The following is a 20,099-nucleotide window of genomic DNA, read 5'->3' on the forward strand; positions in this document are numbered from 1 at the left end:
TTAGCACCGGTATCGGAAAAAACCCAAACGATACCCATCCCTAGTTATGACATGACTGTTGAATGTGGTTAGAGGAGCTGGAGCACATTTATGAACACCAACATTGGTCCTCATGCAGGAAGTGTTAGAAGAATACATTTAGTTGGTACCAACAGTTTGTTCTCACTTTGTTAGTAACTGTTGATTTCTGGGATTTCACTAATGTTTCCTCATTTTTAAGAACAGGTGGTCAATGTCACTCTGACCAAGATAAGAAAAAACTGATTGTTTCACAGAATGTCCAAAAAATGTGTTTAAAATGTGAGGGTCATAGATTTGTATTTTATCAATATCTTAGAACATTAAGTTAACAGGCTTGAGACTTTCCGCCAGAGGGGGCAGCAGAACACTGCGTCAAGTTACTCTTTACGGATTTATTTAGTCCAAAGTACCGGTCAAGCACCAAAGACACTGGTCGTTTACCATAATATACAGAATGATGAAATTAAGGTAAAAACTCAACTTTCATGACCGATTGAGGTGGAGGCAGTACTCCATCCACACTGAACAGGCTCTGCACATTTACAATAAATGTTGTTGAAGTGGGAAAGAGACAGAATGAAAGAAACTTGCTTTTAGTTTTGTAAAAATATTTTTATGTAACAATGTAAAAGTCATAACACAGAGCGAAAGACATTTAAACCAACATGAGCGCCCGGGTCCCACGCATCCGTCAAATCCTCCGCCAGTGTTGAAGAGAAGCTGCTGTGTGATTGGCTCCCCCAGGCAGCCCACTGTACCTCCAGTTAGTACTTTAGACGTTCCGCATACAACACAATAAATTATCAAAAGTATTGACTCGTGGTAAACTTAAGGTGACGGGACACCCCCGGTGTGAAGAGACCTCTTTGGCACGTAAGATAAATCATAAAATGTGACGTAACACAAACTGTAAACAGGAACAACAGCCATTACAAAATGCATTGTTTATCCACAGACGGCATTAACATATAAAAAAATTAAAAAAACAATAATCCGTAAAAAAATGTGTTTGGCAAATGTGACCGTCCGCCAGCGATAACACTCGTCTCAGTCTGCAAGGCCTCGTGCAAAACCGCGTCATCGTGGTGAAGGTAAGGGGGCGGGGGGGGGGGGGGTTCATGTTGGAGTCTGAAAGGGTCAGACTCCTCTTTGTTCTTTCTTTGTGTCTCAGGTTTTAACTTTGTGTCGGTCCTCCTCTGGTTTGTGCGTCAGCTCTGTTGTGGTTCACCGGCCGAGGTCTCTTTAGTGCAAATAGGCCGTCAGGTGCTGAGGCTGGAGGGGGGGGGGGTCATTTCCGTGGCGGAGGCGAGGCTGTGTTTGCTTTGGCACCTGGGACCGGTCTGGAAGGAGAAAGACAGAAAGAAGAGATTCTATATTCTTGTCAAACTCATGCTGTGTGTGTTTGTGTCTGTGGGTGTGTGTGTGTGTGTGTGTGCGTGTGTGTTTATCACCGCCTGATATCTCTTCCTCGTATCTTAGAATATAGCAACGTGTCTATCCACACCATCCAAAGAAATCATGACATATTGTAAATGACAACATACGACACTAAAATGGTGGACAAGTTCTTATTGTTAGGAAGATAGGAAATGAAAGGAGGACAGAGAGTGAAGCCAAAGTAGGGGTGCCTTTAAACGTGCATTCTCTCTCCTGACCACCAGGGGGCGACTCCTCTGGTTGAATAGAAGTCTATGCGTCATGTGTTTAGAGCTGTATTCTCTCTCCTGACCACCAGGGGGCGACTCCTCTGGTTATATAGAAGTCTATGCATCATGTGTTTAGAGCTGTATTCTCTCTCCTGACCACCAGTCAAAAGTCAGTTTGGGATCAAAAGTTGATTTGTTGACAGTAATAAAATATAAAATAATGTATGCATGATAATCGTGTATGTAATGTTATATTTTGATGAGATTAAATGCCACTATGCATGTAAGAATCTTCTTTGTTTCACTGACTTTTAAGGCATGAAGGAATTTCCTGGCTTGAACCCATAATCATAGGAAAAGTTATTATAAGCACAAATATCTACCATCAGTCACTGTGCTCCGAGGATATCGATTCTTAACCCATTCTTTTCCATAAACAGCTAACGCCTACTCTGAACACAAAGACACACTGAGTCTCTGGACCAGCTGGTGTTACATGTGAGATCTGATATGAGACCAGATGTCCAGACATGTTGATGGATTCCAGGAGCAGAGGATCGGTCATCTCCTTGAGCTTTCCTTCCTGACCTTTACCTCATGTACAGAACAGCTGCATCCTGAGAAGACTCGTTCAGACTGAGGGCGTAACTCATCAATGTATTGCTGATGGAGAACTGAGTGCATTACACGGTTTGTGATGGGACCGTTTATGAGCCAAAATCCTAAACACAAAACATCATGATATGAACAGATAGAAATACTGTAAGGGGCTATTTCTCACAGATAGATAAATAAAATATATTCATATATTCCTGCTTTAACACTCATGCCCCAAACACACCAGATAAAAGCAGGAGTCTACATACACAGTATTCTCTACGAGCAATCAGGCGGTCAAGAGTCTCCTCATCTGTTCTGCCCTGACTGCTCTCTGTTCCACCAGCAGTGATGTAGGGTGTTACTGGGTAGGTCTGGTCCCTGATGCACCAGACCCGAGTCCATGTGCCCTTGAGCAAGACACTTAACCCTGTGTTGCTCCCTGTAGCTGTGTCTACATGATTGTAAATTGCTTTGGATAAAAGCCTCAGCTAAATGACATGTGATGTAACACAACATAACAATGTGCAGTAACAATGTGGAGTAACAATGTGCGGTAACAATGTAGAGTAAAAATGTGGATTAACAATGTGGAGAAACAATGTGGAGTAACAATGTGGAGTAACAATGTGGAGAAACAATGTGCAGTAACAATGTGGAGTAACAATGTGCGGTAACAATGTAGAGTAAAAATGTGTATTAACAATGTGCAGTAACAATGTGGATTAACAATGTGCAGTAACAATGTCGATTAACAATGTGGAGTAACAATGTGCGGTAACAATGTAGAGTAAAAATGTGGTTAACAATGTGGAGAAACAATGTGCAGTAACAATGTGGAGTAACAATGTGCAGTAACAATGTGGATTAACAATGTGCAGTAACAATGTCGATTAACAATGTGCAGTAACAATGTGCGGTAACAATGTAGAGTAAAAATGTGGATTGACAATGTGGAGAAACAATGTGGATTAACAATGTGGAGTAACAATGTGCAGTAACAATGTGGATTAACAATGTGGAGAAACAATGTGCAGTAACAATGTGGATTAACAATGTGGAGAAACAATGTGCAGTAACAATGTGGATTAACAATGTGGAGAAACAATGTGCAGTAACAATGTGGATTAACAATGTGGAGAAACAATGTGCAGTAACAATGTGGATTAACAATGTGCCGTAACAATGTGGATTAACAATGTGGAGAAACAATGTGCAGTAACAATGTGGATTAACAATGTGCAGTAACAATGTGCAGTAACAATGTGGAGAAACAATGTGGAGTAACAATGTTGAGAAACAATGTGCGGTAACAATGTAGAGTACAAATGTGGATTAACAATGTGCAGTAACAATGTGGAGTAACAATGTGGATTAACAATGTGCAGTAACAATGTGGATTAACAATGTGGAGTAACAATGTGCGGTAACAATGTGGATTAACAATGTGCAGTAACAATGTCGATTAACAATGTGGAGTAAAAATGTGTATTAACAATGTGGATTAACAATGTGGAGTAACAATGTGCAGTAACAATGTCGATTAACAATGTGCAGTAACAATGTGCGGTAACAATGTAGAGTACAAATGTGGATTAACAATGTGCAGTAACAATGTGCGGTAACAATGTAGAGTACAAATGTGGATTAACAACGTGGAGAAACAATGTGCAGTAACAATGTGGAGAAACAATGTGCAGTAACAATGTGGAGTAACAATGTGGATTAACAATGTAGAGTACAAATGTGGATTAACAATGTGGAGAAACAATGTGCAGTAACAATGTGGATTAACAATGTGCAGTAACAATGTGGATTAACAATGTGGAGAAACAATGTGCAGTAACAATGTGGATTAACAATGTGCAGTAACAATGCGCGGTAACAATGTAGAGTACAAATGTGGATTAACAATGTGGAGTAACAATGTGGAGTAACAATGTGGAGTAAAAATGTGGAGAAACAATGCAGTAACAATGTGGATTAACAATGTGCAGTAACAATGTGCGGTAACAATGTAGAGTATAAATGTGGATTAACAATGTGCAGTAACAATGTGCGGTAACAATGTAGAGTACAAATGTGGATTAACAATGTGCAGTAACAATGTGGATTAACAATGTAACAATGTGGATTAACAATGTGCAGTAACAATGTGAATTAACAATGTAGATCAACAATGTGCAGTAACAATGTGCGGAAACAATGTAGAGTACAAATGTGGATTAACAATGTGGAGTAACAATGTGGAGAAACAATGTGCAGTAACAATGTGCGGTAACAATGTAGAGTACAAATGTGGATTAGCAATGTGGAGTAACAATGTGGAGAAACAATGTGCAGTAACAATGTGCAGTAACAATGTGGATTAAAAATGTGGAGAAACAATGTGCAGTAACAATGTGGATTAACAATGTAGATTAACAATGTGCAGTAACAATGTGCGGTAACAATGTAGAGTACAAATGTGGATTAACAATGTGGAGTAAAAATGTGGAGTAACAATGTGGATTAACAATGTGGATTAACAATGTGGAGTAACAATGTGCAGTAACAATGTGGATTAACAATGTGCAGTAACAATGTCGATTAACAATGTGCAGTAACAATGTGCGGTAACAATGTAGAGTACAAATGTGGATGAACAATGTGGAGTAACAATGTGGATTAACAATGTGGAGAAACAATGTGCAGTAACAATGTGGAGTAACAATGTGCAGTAACAATGTGGAGAAACAATGTGCAGTAACAATGTGGAGTAACAATGTGGATTAACAATGTAGAGTATAAATGTGGATTAACAATGTGGATTAACAATGTGGAGAAACAATGTGCAGTAACAATGTGGATTAACAATGTGGAGAAACAATGTGCAGTAACAATGTGGATTAACAATGTGCAGTAACAATGTGCGGTAACAATGTAGAGTACAAATGTGGATTAACAATGTGGAGTAACAATGTGGATTAACAATGTTGAGTAAAAATGTGGAGAAACAATGCAGTAACAATGTGGATTAACAATGTGCAGTAACAATGTGCGGTAACAATGTAGAGTATAAATGTGGATTAACAATGTGCAGTAACAATGTGCGGTAACAATGTAGAGTACAAATGTGGATTAACAATGTGCAGTAACAATGTGGATTAACAATGTAACAATGTGGATTAACAATGTGCAGTAACAATGTGAATTAACAATGTAGATCAACAATGTGCAGTAACAATGTGCGGAAACAATGTAGAGTACAAATGTGGATTAACAATGTGGAGTAACAATGTGGAGAAACAATGTGCAGTAACAATGTGCGGTAACAATGTAGAGTACAAATGTGGATTAGCAATGTGGAGTAACAATGTGGAGAAACAATGTGCAGTAACAATGTGCATTAACAATGTGGATTAAAAATGTGGAGAAACAATGTGCAGTAACAATGTGGATTAACAATGTAGATTAACAATGTGCAGTAACAATGTGCGGTAACAATGTAGAGTACAAATGTGGATTAACAATGTGGAGTAAAAATGTGGAGTAACAATTTGGATTAACAATGTGGATTAACAATGTGGAGTAACAATGTGCAGTAACAATGTGGATTAACAATGTGCAGTAACAATGTCGATAAACAATGTGCAGTAACAATGCGGTAACAATGTAGAGTACAAATGTGGATGAACAATGTGGAGTAACAATGTGGATTAACAATGTGGAGAAACAATGTGCAGTAACAATGTGGAGTAACAATGTGCAGTAACAATGTGGAGAAACAATGTGCAGTAACAATGTGGAGTAACAATGTGGATTAACAATGTAGAGTACAAATGTGGATTAACAATGTGGATTAACAATGTGGAGAAACAATGTGCAGTAACAATGTGGATTAACAATGTGCAGTAACAATGTGGATTAACAATGTGCAGTAACAATGTGCGGTAACAATGTAGAGTACAAATGTGGATTAACAATGTGGAGTAACAATGTGGAGTAACAATGTGGATTAACAATGTTGAGTAAAAATGTGGAGAAACAATGCAGTAACAATGATTAACAATGTGCAGTAACAATGTGCGGTAACAATGTAGAGTATAAATGTGGATTAACAATGTGCAGTAACAATGTGCGGTAACAATGTAGAGTACAAATGTGGATTAACAATGTGCAGTAACAATGTGGATTAACAATGTGGATTAACAATGTGCAGTAACAATGTGAATTAACAATGATCAACAATGTGCAGTAACAATGTCTTGGGAAACAATGTAGAGTACAAATGTGGATTAACAATGTGGAGTAACAATGTGGAGAAACAATGTGCAGTAACAATGTGCGGTAACAATGTAGAGTACAAATGTGGATTAGCAATGTGGAGTAACAATGTGGAGAAACAATGTGCAGTAACAATGTGCAGTAACAATGTGGATTAAAATGTGGAGAAACAATGTGCAGTAACAATGTGGATTAACAATGTAGATTAACAATGTGCAGTAACAATGTGCGGTAACAATGTAGAGTACAAATGTGGATTAACAATGTGGAGTAACAATGTGGATTAACAATGTGGATTAACAATGTGGAGTAACAATGTTCAGTAACAATGTGGATTAACAATGTGCAGTAACAATGTCGATTAACAATGTGTAGTAACAATGTGCGGTAACAATGTAGAGTACAAATGTGGATGAACAATGTGGAGTAACAATGTGGATTAACAATGTGGAGAAACAATGTGCAGTAACAATGTTGATTAACAATGTGCAGTAACAATGTGGAGTAACAATGTGGATTAACAATGTGCAGTAACAATGTCGATTAACAATGTGCAGTAACAATGTGGTAAAGTAACAATGTGGAGTAACAATGTGCAGTAACAATGTGGATTAACAATGTGCAGTAACAATGTGGAGTAACAATGTGCAGTAACAATGTGGATTAACAATGTGGAGAAACAATGTGCAGAAACAATGTCGATTAACAATGTGCAGTAACAATGTGGAGTAGCAATGTGCAGTAACAATGTGGATTAACAATGTGCAGTAACAATGTGGATTAACAATGTGGAGAAACAATGTGGAGAAACAATGTGCAGTAACAATGTGCAGTAACAATGTAACAATGTAGAGTACAAATGTGGATTAACAATGTGGATTAACAATGTGGAGTAACAATGTGCAGTAACAATGTGGATTAACAACGTGGAGAAACAATGTGCAGTAACAATGTGGATTAACAATGTGCAGTAACAATGTGGAGTAACAATGTGCAGTAACAATGTGGAGAAACAATGTGGAGTAACAATGTGCAGTAACAATGTGGATTAACAATGTGCAGTAACAATGTGAATGTGGATTAACAATGTGGAGTAACAATGTGGAGTAACAATGTGTAACAATGTGGATTAACAATGTGGAGAAACAATGTGCAGTAACAATGTGGATTAACAATGTGCAGTATAACAATGTGGAGAAACAATGTGCAGTAACAATGTGGATTAACAATGTAATGTGGAGTAACAATGTGGATTAACAATGTGGATTAACAATGTGGAGTAACAATGTGCAGTAACAATGTGGATTAACAATGTGCACAATGTGCAGTAACAATGTGGGTAACAATGTAGAGTACAAATGTGGATGAACAATGTGGAGTAACAATGTGGATTAACAATGTGGAGAAACAATGTGCAGTAACAATGTGGAGTAACAATGTGCAGTAACAATGTGGAGAAACAATGTGCAGTAACAATGTGAGTAACAATGTGGATTAACAATGGATTAAGAATGTGGATTAACAATGTGGAGAAACAATGTGCAGTAACAATGTGGATTAACAATGTGCAGTAACAATGTCGATTAACAATGGTAACAATGTAGAGTACAAATGTTAACAATGTGGAGTAACAATGTGGATTAACAATGTTGAGTAAAATGTGGAGAAACAATGCAGTAACAATGTGGATTAACAATGTGCAGTAACAATGTGCGGTAACAATGTAGAGTATAAATGTGGATTAACAATGTGCAGTAACAATGTGGTAACAATGTAGAGTACACAATGTGGATTAACAATGTGCAGTAACAATGTGGATTAACAATGTAACAATGTGAACATTGTGCAGTAACAATGTGAATTAACAATGTATAACAATGTGCAGTAACAATGTACAATGTGCAGTAACAATGTGATTAACAATGTGCAGTAACAATGTCAACAATGTGCAGTAACAATGTGCGGTAACAATGTAGACTACACATGTGGATTAACAATGTGGAGTAACAATGTGGATTAACAAGATTAACAATGTGGAGAAACAATGTGCAGTAACAATGTGGATTAACAATGTGCAGTAACAATGTCGATTAACAATGTGCAGTAACAATTAACAATGTAGAGTACAAATGTGGATTAACAATGTGGAGTAACAATGTGGATTAACAATGTGGATTAACAATGTGGAGTAACAATTGGATTAACAATGTGCAGTAACAATGTGGATTAACAATGTAACAATGTGGAGTAACAATGAACAATGTGGATTAACAATGAACAATGTGGAGAAACAATGTGCAGTAACAATGTTGATTAACAATGTGCAGTAATAATGTGGATTAACAATGTGGAGTCACAATGTGGATTAACAATGTGCAGTAACAATGTGCAGTAACAATGTGCAGTAAAATGTGGATTAACAATGTGCAGTAACAATGTGGATTAACAATGTGATTAACAATGTGCAGTAACAATGTGGAGTAACAATGTGCAGTAACAATGTGGATTAACAATGGTAACAATGTGGATTAACAATGTGGATTAACAATGTGGAGAAACAATGTGCAGTAACAATGTGGATTAACAATGTGGAGTAACAATGTGGATTAACAATGTGCAGTAACAATGTGGAGTAACAATGTGCAGTAACAATGTAATGTGCAGTAACAATGTGGAGTAACAATGTGCAGTAACAATGTGGATTAACAATGTGCAGTAACAATGTGGATTAACAATGTGGAAACAATGTGGAGAAACAATGTGCAGTAACAATGTGCAGTAACAATGTTAACAATGTAGAGTACAAATGTGGATTAACAATGTGGATTAACAATGTGGAGTAACAATGTGCAGTAACAATGTGGATTAACAACGTGGAGAAACAATGTGCAGTAACAATGTGGATTAACAATGTGCAGTAACAATGTGGAGTAACAATGTGCAGTAACAATGTGGAGAAACAATGTGCAGTAACAATGTGGAGTAACAATGTGCAGTAACAATGTGGATTAACAATGCAGTAACAATGTGCAGTAACAATGTAGAGTAAAAATGTGGATGAACAATGTGGAGTAACAATGTGGAGAAAAATGTGCAGTAACAATGTGGATTAACAATGTGCAGTAACAATGTGAGAAACAATGTGGAGTAACAATGTGCAGTAACAATGTGGATTAACAATGTGCAGTAACAATGTGGATTAACAATGTGGAGAAACAATGTGGAGAAACAATGTGCAGTAACAATGTGCAGTAACAATGTGGTAACAATGTAGAGTAAAATGTGGATTAACAATGTGGAGTAACAATGTGCGGTAACAATGTGGAGTAACAATGTGCAGTAACAATGTAACAATGTGCAGTAACAATGTGCAGCAACAATGTGCAGTAACAATGTGCAACAATGTAGAGTAAAATGTGGAGTAACAATGTGCAGTAACAATGTGCAGTAACAATGTGAATTAACAATGTGGAAACAATGTGGATTAACAATGTGAATTAACAATGTGGATTAACAATGTGGAGTAACAATGTGCGGTAACAATGTGTAGTAACAATGTGCAGTAACAATGTGGATTAACAATGTGATTAACAATGTGGATTAACAATGTGGATTAACAATGTGCAGTAACAATGTGGAGGAACAATGTGGAGTAACAATGTGCAGTAACAATGTGGAGTAACAATGTGCAGTAACAATGTGGATTAACAATGCGGATTAACAATGTGGATTAACAATGTGGATTATCAATGTGGATTAACAATGTGCAGTAACAATGTGCAGTAACAATGTGGAGTACCAATGTGCAGTCACAATGTGCAGTAACAATGTGGAGGAACACTGTGCTGTAACAATGTGCAGTAGCAATGTACAGTAACAATGTGCAGTAACAATGTGGAGTACCAATGTGCAGTCACAATGTGCAGTCACAATGTGGAGGAACACTGTGCTGTAACAATGTGCAGTAGCAATGTACAGTAACAATGTGCAGTCACAATGTGCAGTAGCAATGTGGAGGAACACTGTGCTGTAACAATGTGGAGTAACAATGTAAAGTAACAAGCTGGAGGAACAATGTGGAGTAACAATGTGCAGTAACTATGTGGAGTAACAATGTAAAGTAACAATGTGGATTAACAATGCGGAGTAACACTGTGCAGTAACAATGTGGATTAACAATGGTGATTAACAATGTGGATTAACAATGTGGAGTAACAATGGAGTAACAATGTGGAGGACAATGTGGAGTAACAATGTGGATTACCAATGTGGATTAACAATGGTGATTAACAGTGTGGAGTAACAATGTGGAGTAACAATGTGCAGTAACAATGTGGAGTAACAATGTGGATTAACAATGGTGATTAACAATGGTGATTAACAATGGTGATTAACAGTGTGGAGTAACAATGTGGAGTAACAATGTGGATTAACAATGGTGATTAACAATGTGGATTAACAATGTGGATTATCAATGTGGATTAACAATGTGCAGTAACAATGTGGAGTACCAATGTGCAGTCACAATGTGGAGGAACACTGTGCTGTAACAATGTGCAGTAGCAATGTACAGTAACAATGTGCAGTCACAATGTGCAGTAGCAATGTGGAGGAACACTGTGCTGTAACAATGTGGAGTAACAATGTAAAGTAACAAGCTGGAGGAACAATGTGGAGTAACAATGTGCAGTAACTATGTGGAGTAACAATGTAAAGTAACAATGTGGATTAACAATGCGGAGTAACACTGTGCAGTAACAATGTGGATTAACAATGGTGATTAACAATGTGGATTAACAATGTGGATTAACAATGTGGAGTAACAATGTGCAGTAACAATGTGAATTAACAATGTAGATCAACAATGTGCAGTAACAATGTGCGGAAACAATGTAGAGTACAAATGTGGATTAACAATGTGGAGTAACAATGTGGAGAAACAATGTGCAGTAACAATGTGCGGTAACAATGTAGAGTACAAATGTGGATTAGCAATGTGGAGTAACAATGTGGAGAAACAATGTGCAGTAACAATGTGCATTAACAATGTGGATTAAAAATGTGGAGAAACAATGTGCAGTAACAATGTGGATTAACAATGTAGATTAACAATGTGCAGTAACAATGTGCGGTAACAATGTAGAGTACAAATGTGGATTAACAATGTGGAGTAAAAATGTGGAGTAACAATTTGGATTAACAATGTGGATTAACAATGTGGAGTAACAATGTGCAGTAACAATGTGGATTAACAATGTGCAGTAACAATGTCGATAAACAATGTGCAGTAACAATGTGCGGTAACAATGTAGAGTACAAATGTGGATGAACAATGTGGAGTAACAATGTGGATTAACAATGTGGAGAAACAATGTGCAGTAACAATGTGGAGTAACAATGTGCAGTAACAATGTGGAGAAACAATGTGCAGTAACAATGTGGAGTAACAATGTGGATTAACAATGTAGAGTACAAATGTGGATTAACAATGTGGATTAACAATGTGGAGAAACAATGTGCAGTAACAATGTGGATTAACAATGTGCAGTAACAATGTGGATTAACAATGTGCAGTAACAATGTGCGGTAACAATGTAGAGTACAAATGTGGATTAACAATGTGGAGTAACAATGTGGAGTAACAATGTGGATTAACAATGTTGAGTAAAAATGTGGAGAAACAATGCAGTAACAATGTGGATTAACAATGTGCAGTAACAATGTGCGGTAACAATGTAGAGTATAAATGTGGATTAACAATGTGCAGTAACAATGTGCGGTAACAATGTAGAGTACAAATGTGGATTAACAATGTGCAGTAACAATGTGGATTAACAATGTGGATTAACAATGTGCAGTAACAATGTGAATTAACAATGTAGATCAACAATGTGCAGTAACAATGTGCGGAAACAATGTAGAGTACAAATGTGGATTAACAATGTGGAGTAACAATGTGGAGAAACAATGTGCAGTAACAATGTGCGGTAACAATGTAGAGTACAAATGTGGATTAGCAATGTGGAGTAACAATGTGGAGAAACAATGTGCAGTAACAATGTGCAGTAACAATGTGGATTAAAAATGTGGAGAAACAATGTGCAGTAACAATGTGGATTAACAATGTAGATTAACAATGTGCAGTAACAATGTGCGGTAACAATGTAGAGTACAAATGTGGATTAACAATGTGGAGTAACAATGTGGATTAACAATGTGGATTAACAATGTGGAGTAACAATGTTCAGTAACAATGTGGATTAACAATGTGCAGTAACAATGTCGATTAACAATGTGTAGTAACAATGTGCGGTAACAATGTAGAGTACAAATGTGGATGAACAATGTGGAGTAACAATGTGGATTAACAATGTGGAGAAACAATGTGCAGTAACAATGTTGATTAACAATGTGCAGTAACAATGTGGAGTAACAATGTGGATTAACAATGTGCAGTAACAATGTCGATTAACAATGTGCAGTAACAATGTGCGGTAAAGTAACAATGTGGAGTAACAATGTGCAGTAACAATGTGGATTAACAATGTGCAGTAACAATGTGGAGTAACAATGTGCAGTAACAATGTGGATTAACAATGTGGAGAAACAATGTGCAGAAACAATGTCGATTAACAATGTGCAGTAACAATGTGGAGTAGCAATGTGCAGTAACAATGTGGATTAACAATGTGCAGTAACAATGTGGATTAACAATGTGGAGAAACAATGTGGAGAAACAATGTGCAGTAACAATGTGCAGTAACAATGTGCGGTAACAATGTAGAGTACAAATGTGGATTAACAATGTGGATTAACAATGTGGAGTAACAATGTGCAGTAACAATGTGGATTAACAACGTGGAGAAACAATGTGCAGTAACAATGTGGATTAACAATGTGCAGTAACAATGTGGAGTAACAATGTGCAGTAACAATGTGGAGAAACAATGTGCAGTAACAATGTGGAGTAACAATGTGCAGTAACAATGTGGATTAACAATGCAGTAACAATGTGCAGTAACAATGTAGAGTAAAAATGTGGATGAACAATGTGGAGTAACAATGTGGAGAAAAATGTGCAGTAACAATGTGGATTAACAATGTGCAGTAACAATGTGGAGAAACAATGTGGAGTAACAATGTGCAGTAACAATGTGGATTAACAATGTGCAGTAACAATGTGGATTAACAATGTGGAGAAACAATGTGGAGAAACAATGTGCAGTAACAATGTGCAGTAACAATGTGCGGTAACAATGTAGAGTAAAAATGTGGATTAACAATGTGGAGTAACAATGTGCGGTAACAATGTGGAGTAACAATGTGCAGTAACAATGTCGATTAACAATGTGCAGTAACAATGTGCGGCAACAATGTGCAGTAACAATGTGCGGCAACAATGTAGAGTAAAATGTGGAGTAACAATGTGCAGTAACAATGTGCAGTAACAATGTGAATTAACAATGTGGAATGACAATGTGGATTAACAATGTGAATTAACAATGTGGATTAACAATGTGGAGTAACAATGTGCGGTAACAATGTGCAGTAGCAATGTGCAGTAACAATGTGGATTAACAATGGTGATTAACAATGTGGATTAACAATGTGGATTAACAATGTGCAGTAACAATGTGGAGGAACAATGTGGAGTAGCAATGTGCAGTAACAATGTGGAGTAACAATGTGCAGTAACAATGTGGATTAACAATGCGGATTAACAATGTGGATTAACAATGTGGATTATCAATGTGGATTAACAATGTGCAGTAACAATGTGCAGTAACAATGTGGAGTACCAATGTGCAGTCACAATGTGCAGTAACAATGTGGAGGAACACTGTGCTGTAACAATGTGCAGTAGCAATGTACAGTAACAATGTGCAGTAACAATGTGGAGTACCAATGTGCAGTCACAATGTGCAGTCACAATGTGGAGGAACACTGTGCTGTAACAATGTGCAGTAGCAATGTACAGTAACAATGTGCAGTCACAATGTGCAGTAGCAATGTGGAGGAACACTGTGCTGTAACAATGTGGAGTAACAATGTAAAGTAACAAGCTGGAGGAACAATGTGGAGTAACAATGTGCAGTAACTATGTGGAGTAACAATGTAAAGTAACAATGTGGATTAACAATGCGGAGTAACACTGTGCAGTAACAATGTGGATTAACAATGGTGATTAACAATGTGGATTAACAATGTGGAGTAACAATGCGGAGTAACAATGTGGAGTGACAATGTGGAGTAACAATGTGGATTACCAATGTGGATTAACAATGGTGATTAACAGTGTGGAGTAACAATGTGGAGTAACAATGTGCAGTAACAATGTGGAGTAACAATGTGGATTAACAATGGTGATTAACAATGGTGATTAACAATGGTGATTAACAGTGTGGAGTAACAATGTGGAGTAACAATGTGGATTAACAATGGTGATTAACAATGTGGATTAACAATGTGGATTATCAATGTGGATTAACAATGTGCAGTAACAATGTGGAGTACCAATGTGCAGTCACAATGTGGTGTACAGTAACAATGTGCAGTCACAATGTGCAGTAGCAATGTGGAGGAACACTGTGCTGTAACAATGTGGAGTAACAATGTAAAGTAACAAGCTGGAGGAACAATGTGGAGTAACAATGTGCAGTAACTATGTGGAGTAACAATGTAAAGTAACAATGTGGATTAACAATGCGGAGTAACACTGTGCAGTAACAATGTGGATTAACAATGGTGATTAACAATGTGGATTAACAATGTGGATTAACAATGTGGAGTAACAATGTGGAGTGACAATGTGGAGTAACAATGTGGATTACCAATGTGGATTAACAATGGTGATTAACAGTGTGGAGTAACAATGTGGAGTAACAATGTGCAGTAACAATGTGGAGTAACAATGTGGATTAACAATGGTGATTAACAATGGTGATTAACAGTGTGGAGTAACAATGTGGAGTAACAATGTGGATTAACAATGGTGATTAACAGTGTGGAGTAACAATGTGGAGTAACAATGTACAGTAACGATGTAACACGTGTCTGTGGTTTGTAATCTGTTGGGCAAAGAGATGTGGCAACATTGACAGGAAGTTGAACAATGTGTTTACTGGTGCCTCAGATAAATGTGACCGGAGTAAATATGAACAATAGGTCATTTAAGTTGTGTTTCATCGCCATGATGTGACCTTTGACCTTTGACACCTCTGCTCTGTGACCTTTCCCCTGAGCCGGCAAATGAATAGCCTCTGATTTCATAACAAGATGCCAGAGAACAGAAGCCCCTCCCCTTCACTCCACTATAGTGTGTCTGTGTGCCGGCCCACCTGAGAGCTCTGAGGGGGGGGACCGCCGAGACCTTGCCCACAGGTTTGGGTCCCACTGCCGGGGGCATCATGACCAGCAGACCTGGGGAGGGTTTGGGGACCAGGGTCCGGGCTGGACTCACGGTGGGGGAGGCTCCTCTGGCGGGGCTGAGGGGGAGGGGCCTCTGAGGCGGGAAGGGGGATGGTCTGAGCTCAGACACCAACTACAAGAGAACAGAAATATGGATTGATGACATTTACGTATTTCAGCATTCAGGTCACCAAGACACACACGACCGTTCAAAGGTTTGGGGTCACGTAGATATGTCCTTATTTTTCAAAGCACTATTTCTTCAATGAAGATACATTAAATGAATCATAAACTCTCTACATGTTAATGTGTAGATGACTATTCTCTTGTGTTAATGAAGTCTCTACAGAGGTGTATAGAGGCCCATCTCCAGTGTTCTAGTGGTACATTGTGTTATCGCCTTGGAAGACTAACGGAGGGGTATAAAACCCTTTAAACCCTTGTGAGCGCAGCTGAAAACAGTTATGCTGGTGAAGCTATAAAACTGGCCTTCCTTTGAGCCACAAGAAGAACTACATTCATATTTACAATATAAATCATTATTTTTAACCTCGTCAATGTCTTGACTAGATTTTCTATTCATTTTGCAATTAATTTGATAAATAAAAGAGCGTTTTCATGGAAAACACCAAATTGTCTGGGTGAGCCCAAACTTTTGAACGGTCGTGTGAATAATTATACGTTTGCACACTGCGGGGGAATACAATGATAAAATAAAAAGACAGGAAGAGACTAAGAGGTTGTCAAGGTTAGAAGAAGTGTGATCAGCACATGGACACAGCAGGAGCTTCTGTTCTGGACTGGATCCAGATGGTCTCCAGGATCTGTTCTAGCTGATAGGAAGACCCACTTCACACAGTGCAGTAGATTAAAATCACCTCCGCAGCTCTGGGATCAGATTCCAGAGGCAACAATAAAAAAAAATGCAATATGACATTCAGAAGTTGGCAATAAAGGCATTTTACACTTCACAGAGAAGCACTGATGAGAGAGGAGCGATCAATAGGAAAGCAATCAGACAAGAAACACACTGTTGGGTTCATTATTGCCATGAAGTCCTGCGATGAGTCCATCGTGTCCTCATCGCTCTGAGTGTTGGGATCTGAACTTCATGTTCAAATGAGTTATTTAGCTGGCCGAGCCCCCCTCATCTGTGTGTGTGTGGATATATATATATAAGTATAAGCGACCCTCATAGACCCTCATAGATAACTCATAGAACCATTTAGAAATTTTAGGATGACATTCCAGACCGGATGTAAACTATGTCCTGTAGGTTCAATCCGGTCTGGAATGTCATCTTAATATTTCTAAATGTTTTACACTGAATACCAAGAGGCAGCCGTCCCTTAACTTCAAGAGGGATAAGTATTGTGTTCTGCTTTCATATTCACATTCTCTATTCTGGATATGACATCATCTGGGTTGATTTTGATGTTATAGTTTTATTATATTATAGTCAATCATAGCACAGTCACAGGTAAAAAAAGAGAAGAGAAACCCTACCAGTGGAGATCGAGTGGGGTTGAGGGGCAGAGGTTTCCTGGGCGGGCTCAGTCTATGGGGGGTTGACGGGGACTTAGCGGGGCCCGCTGGGGGCTTGCCAGCTGGCAGAGGCGGGCGGACCACCTTGAGATCCCGGGCACCACCGTGGGGCGACTGGGCGGGTCTCAGAGGTCGTACGATGTTAACTGGCTGGGTGCCATTGGGCGAAGGGCCCGGTCTCAGAGGCAGCACCTCTTTGCTGGTGTGAGGCAGCTGGAATAACAACAAAGACAACAACAACAACGATAGCAAAGAAATTAAAATAATGCAACAAATAACTTATATTTTCAACGTGCGCAAATTCTTTGAAAAGCAAGTCGACATGTAATTGACGACGACATTGCAACACTTTATTGAAGAAGTTCCAGTATGGATTCGGTGGGAGGCATAGTACTGATAATAATAATAATAATAATAATAATAATAATAGAAATGTGGGAATTGTTAAAAAAACATGTAATCTTACTCCGGGACCTGAGCGGACGTCTGATACTGTTTCATCACAACGTTCTTATTGGAGAATGGGTCCCAAACTGGTTTCAGTCTCAGATTGTATCTTAGATATTAGACCACTAAGCAGAGCATACTCCTTATGGGGTGCCACAAGGCTCTTTCCTGGGTGCACTGCTTTTTAGTTAGTTTGCTACCACGGTGTTGTCCGGTCTGGGAGTTGTTTGGCTTTTGTCTTTGACTCTAACTGTTTTACAGTGTATTCACTTTATGAAAGTATATTGTTATATTTTGGTTGCCTAAAATATTTGTTCTCAGATTCTTATATTTTTTTGTAGTGTTACTTTTACTTCAAATTTTGTATCACTACTTCTTATTACTACTTGTTTGCTGTTACACTTGGGTCATTTGTGGAATTATCAATTATAAATAACTTATTTTATGTATTTTATTTTTGAATTGTTGATGAAAATGTTTTCTCTTTCATTTAGTATGCTTTCATTCACTACTCAACAACTAATAACTGATTGCAAACAAGAGTATTTACAATTATTTGTCTTGTGTAACAATGTGTGAGTGTGTGTGTCATTAATTTATATTACTGTAAATACCACAGAGCTCCATTTGTCTATAAAGACGCAGGATGAATCATGTTTACTCTTATTGTTCTTATCAACAATTCCTTCCCCTTTTTGTTTTGTATTTAATTCCATGCCAATAACACACGTGGAATAACCCGGAGCGGATACACATGCAATTACATAAACGATACAAAAACAAGCAAACAAGGACGAGACGAAATGATGCTGACGGCCCATTGGACCAGCAGCTGAGAACGTGGGAGGAAGCACACACACACACACACACACACATACACACACTCACATACACACACCACAGACTCTAATTGGTCACACAATATAACAAGCTGCTGGAAAATGAGGCCATTAAATATAAAGGTCAACAACATGGACGTTCTATTATTCACTAAAACACAGCGAGAGAAACAGTCACCCGCCTTCTATTTCCTCCCCTCCTTCCATTTATTTTATTTCTACCCCCACTCACACACACACACTCACTCACATACACACACAAACACACACACACACACACACACCCACAGACAGACAGACACACACCCGCCCGCTCACCCCCTTGTGGCTGCTGGCCTTGTTGATTGGTCCGACCACCTTCAGGTGGAAGGCGGGGTTGAGATGGCCGTTCTTCCCTTTCTCCACTGAAGCCTCCGTTCTGAGCAGAGAAATGACAGTTTATTTTATATACATATATAAAAATAAACTAGATACAATATATATGACAGCAGGCAGACAATAAACCATCCTTCTTCTCAATGTTGATTTCAGAGAAGGTCACAGGAAGCTCCTCATCCAGGAGGATGTGAGAGGAGTTGATATTACACTGTTGTACACATCCAGCACACCATCACTCCTCTGGAGGTGTGTGTGTGTGATGAATGGAAGTCCACTATTTACTCTCTTTATAGGACGCTTGTAAGGGTCTGTTCTGTGTCTACTTTGTCTCCTCGGTGTCTACTGTGTCTTCTCTGTTTCCGTCGTCCTGTGTGTCGTGCGTTTACCTGATCCTGCCTGTTTCGACCCTGCCTGCCTGCCCTGAACCCCGATTCTCTGCCTGCCCCTTTTTGGTCTTTGTTGTTTTCTATGTGGCAACGTTTGCCTCATTAAAGAGTGCCTTTTTGTTAATCTACACTGACTCCTGTTCTGTCACGCTGACGTCACAGGTAGGCGTCAGTGTAGATTAACAAAAAGGCGCTCTTTAATGAGGCAAACGTTTCCACACAAAAAACAACAAAGACCAAAAAGGGGCAGGCAGAGAATCGGGGTTCAGGGCAGGCAGGCAGGGTCGAAACAGGCAGGATCAGGTAAACGCACGACACACAGGACGACGGAAAAAAGACAACAATCCAGCCACAGACAAGGGAAAGAGTGGCACAATATACAGGACTGTCTCAGAAAATTAGAATATTGTGATAAAGTTCTTTATTTTCTGTAATGCAATAAAAAAAACAAATGTCATGCATTCTGGATTCATTACAAATCAACTGAAATATTGCAAGCCTTTTATTCTTTTAATATTGCTGATTATGGCTTACAGCTTAAGAAAACTCAAATATCCTATCTCTAA

The 20,099-nt window shown here is 38.4% G+C and overlaps 1 protein-coding gene across 1 annotated transcript in view; it reads right to left on the reverse strand.

The window, feature by feature from the left end:
• Positions 1 to 612: 612 nt before the first annotated feature.
• The window catches only part of LOC130212178 (disintegrin and metalloproteinase domain-containing protein 19-like), a 228,721-nt gene continuing 209,234 nt past the window's right edge, over positions 613 to 20,099 (reverse strand). The window contains exons 14-17 of the mRNA XM_056443316.1: positions 19,088 to 19,187; positions 17,445 to 17,696; positions 15,869 to 16,071; positions 613 to 1,361 (exon numbers count right to left, since the gene is read on the reverse strand). Coding sequence (XP_056299291.1) covers positions 1,310 to 1,361; positions 15,869 to 16,071; positions 17,445 to 17,696; positions 19,088 to 19,187 — 607 coding nt within the window. The 3' untranslated portion in view covers positions 613 to 1,309. The remainder of the gene's footprint in view (positions 1,362 to 15,868; positions 16,072 to 17,444; positions 17,697 to 19,087; positions 19,188 to 20,099) is intronic.

Source organism: Pseudoliparis swirei, chromosome 21 (assembly GCF_029220125.1).
Source record: "Pseudoliparis swirei isolate HS2019 ecotype Mariana Trench chromosome 21, NWPU_hadal_v1, whole genome shotgun sequence".
In the NCBI taxonomy this organism is placed as follows: Eukaryota; Metazoa; Chordata; class Actinopteri; order Perciformes; family Liparidae; genus Pseudoliparis; species Pseudoliparis swirei.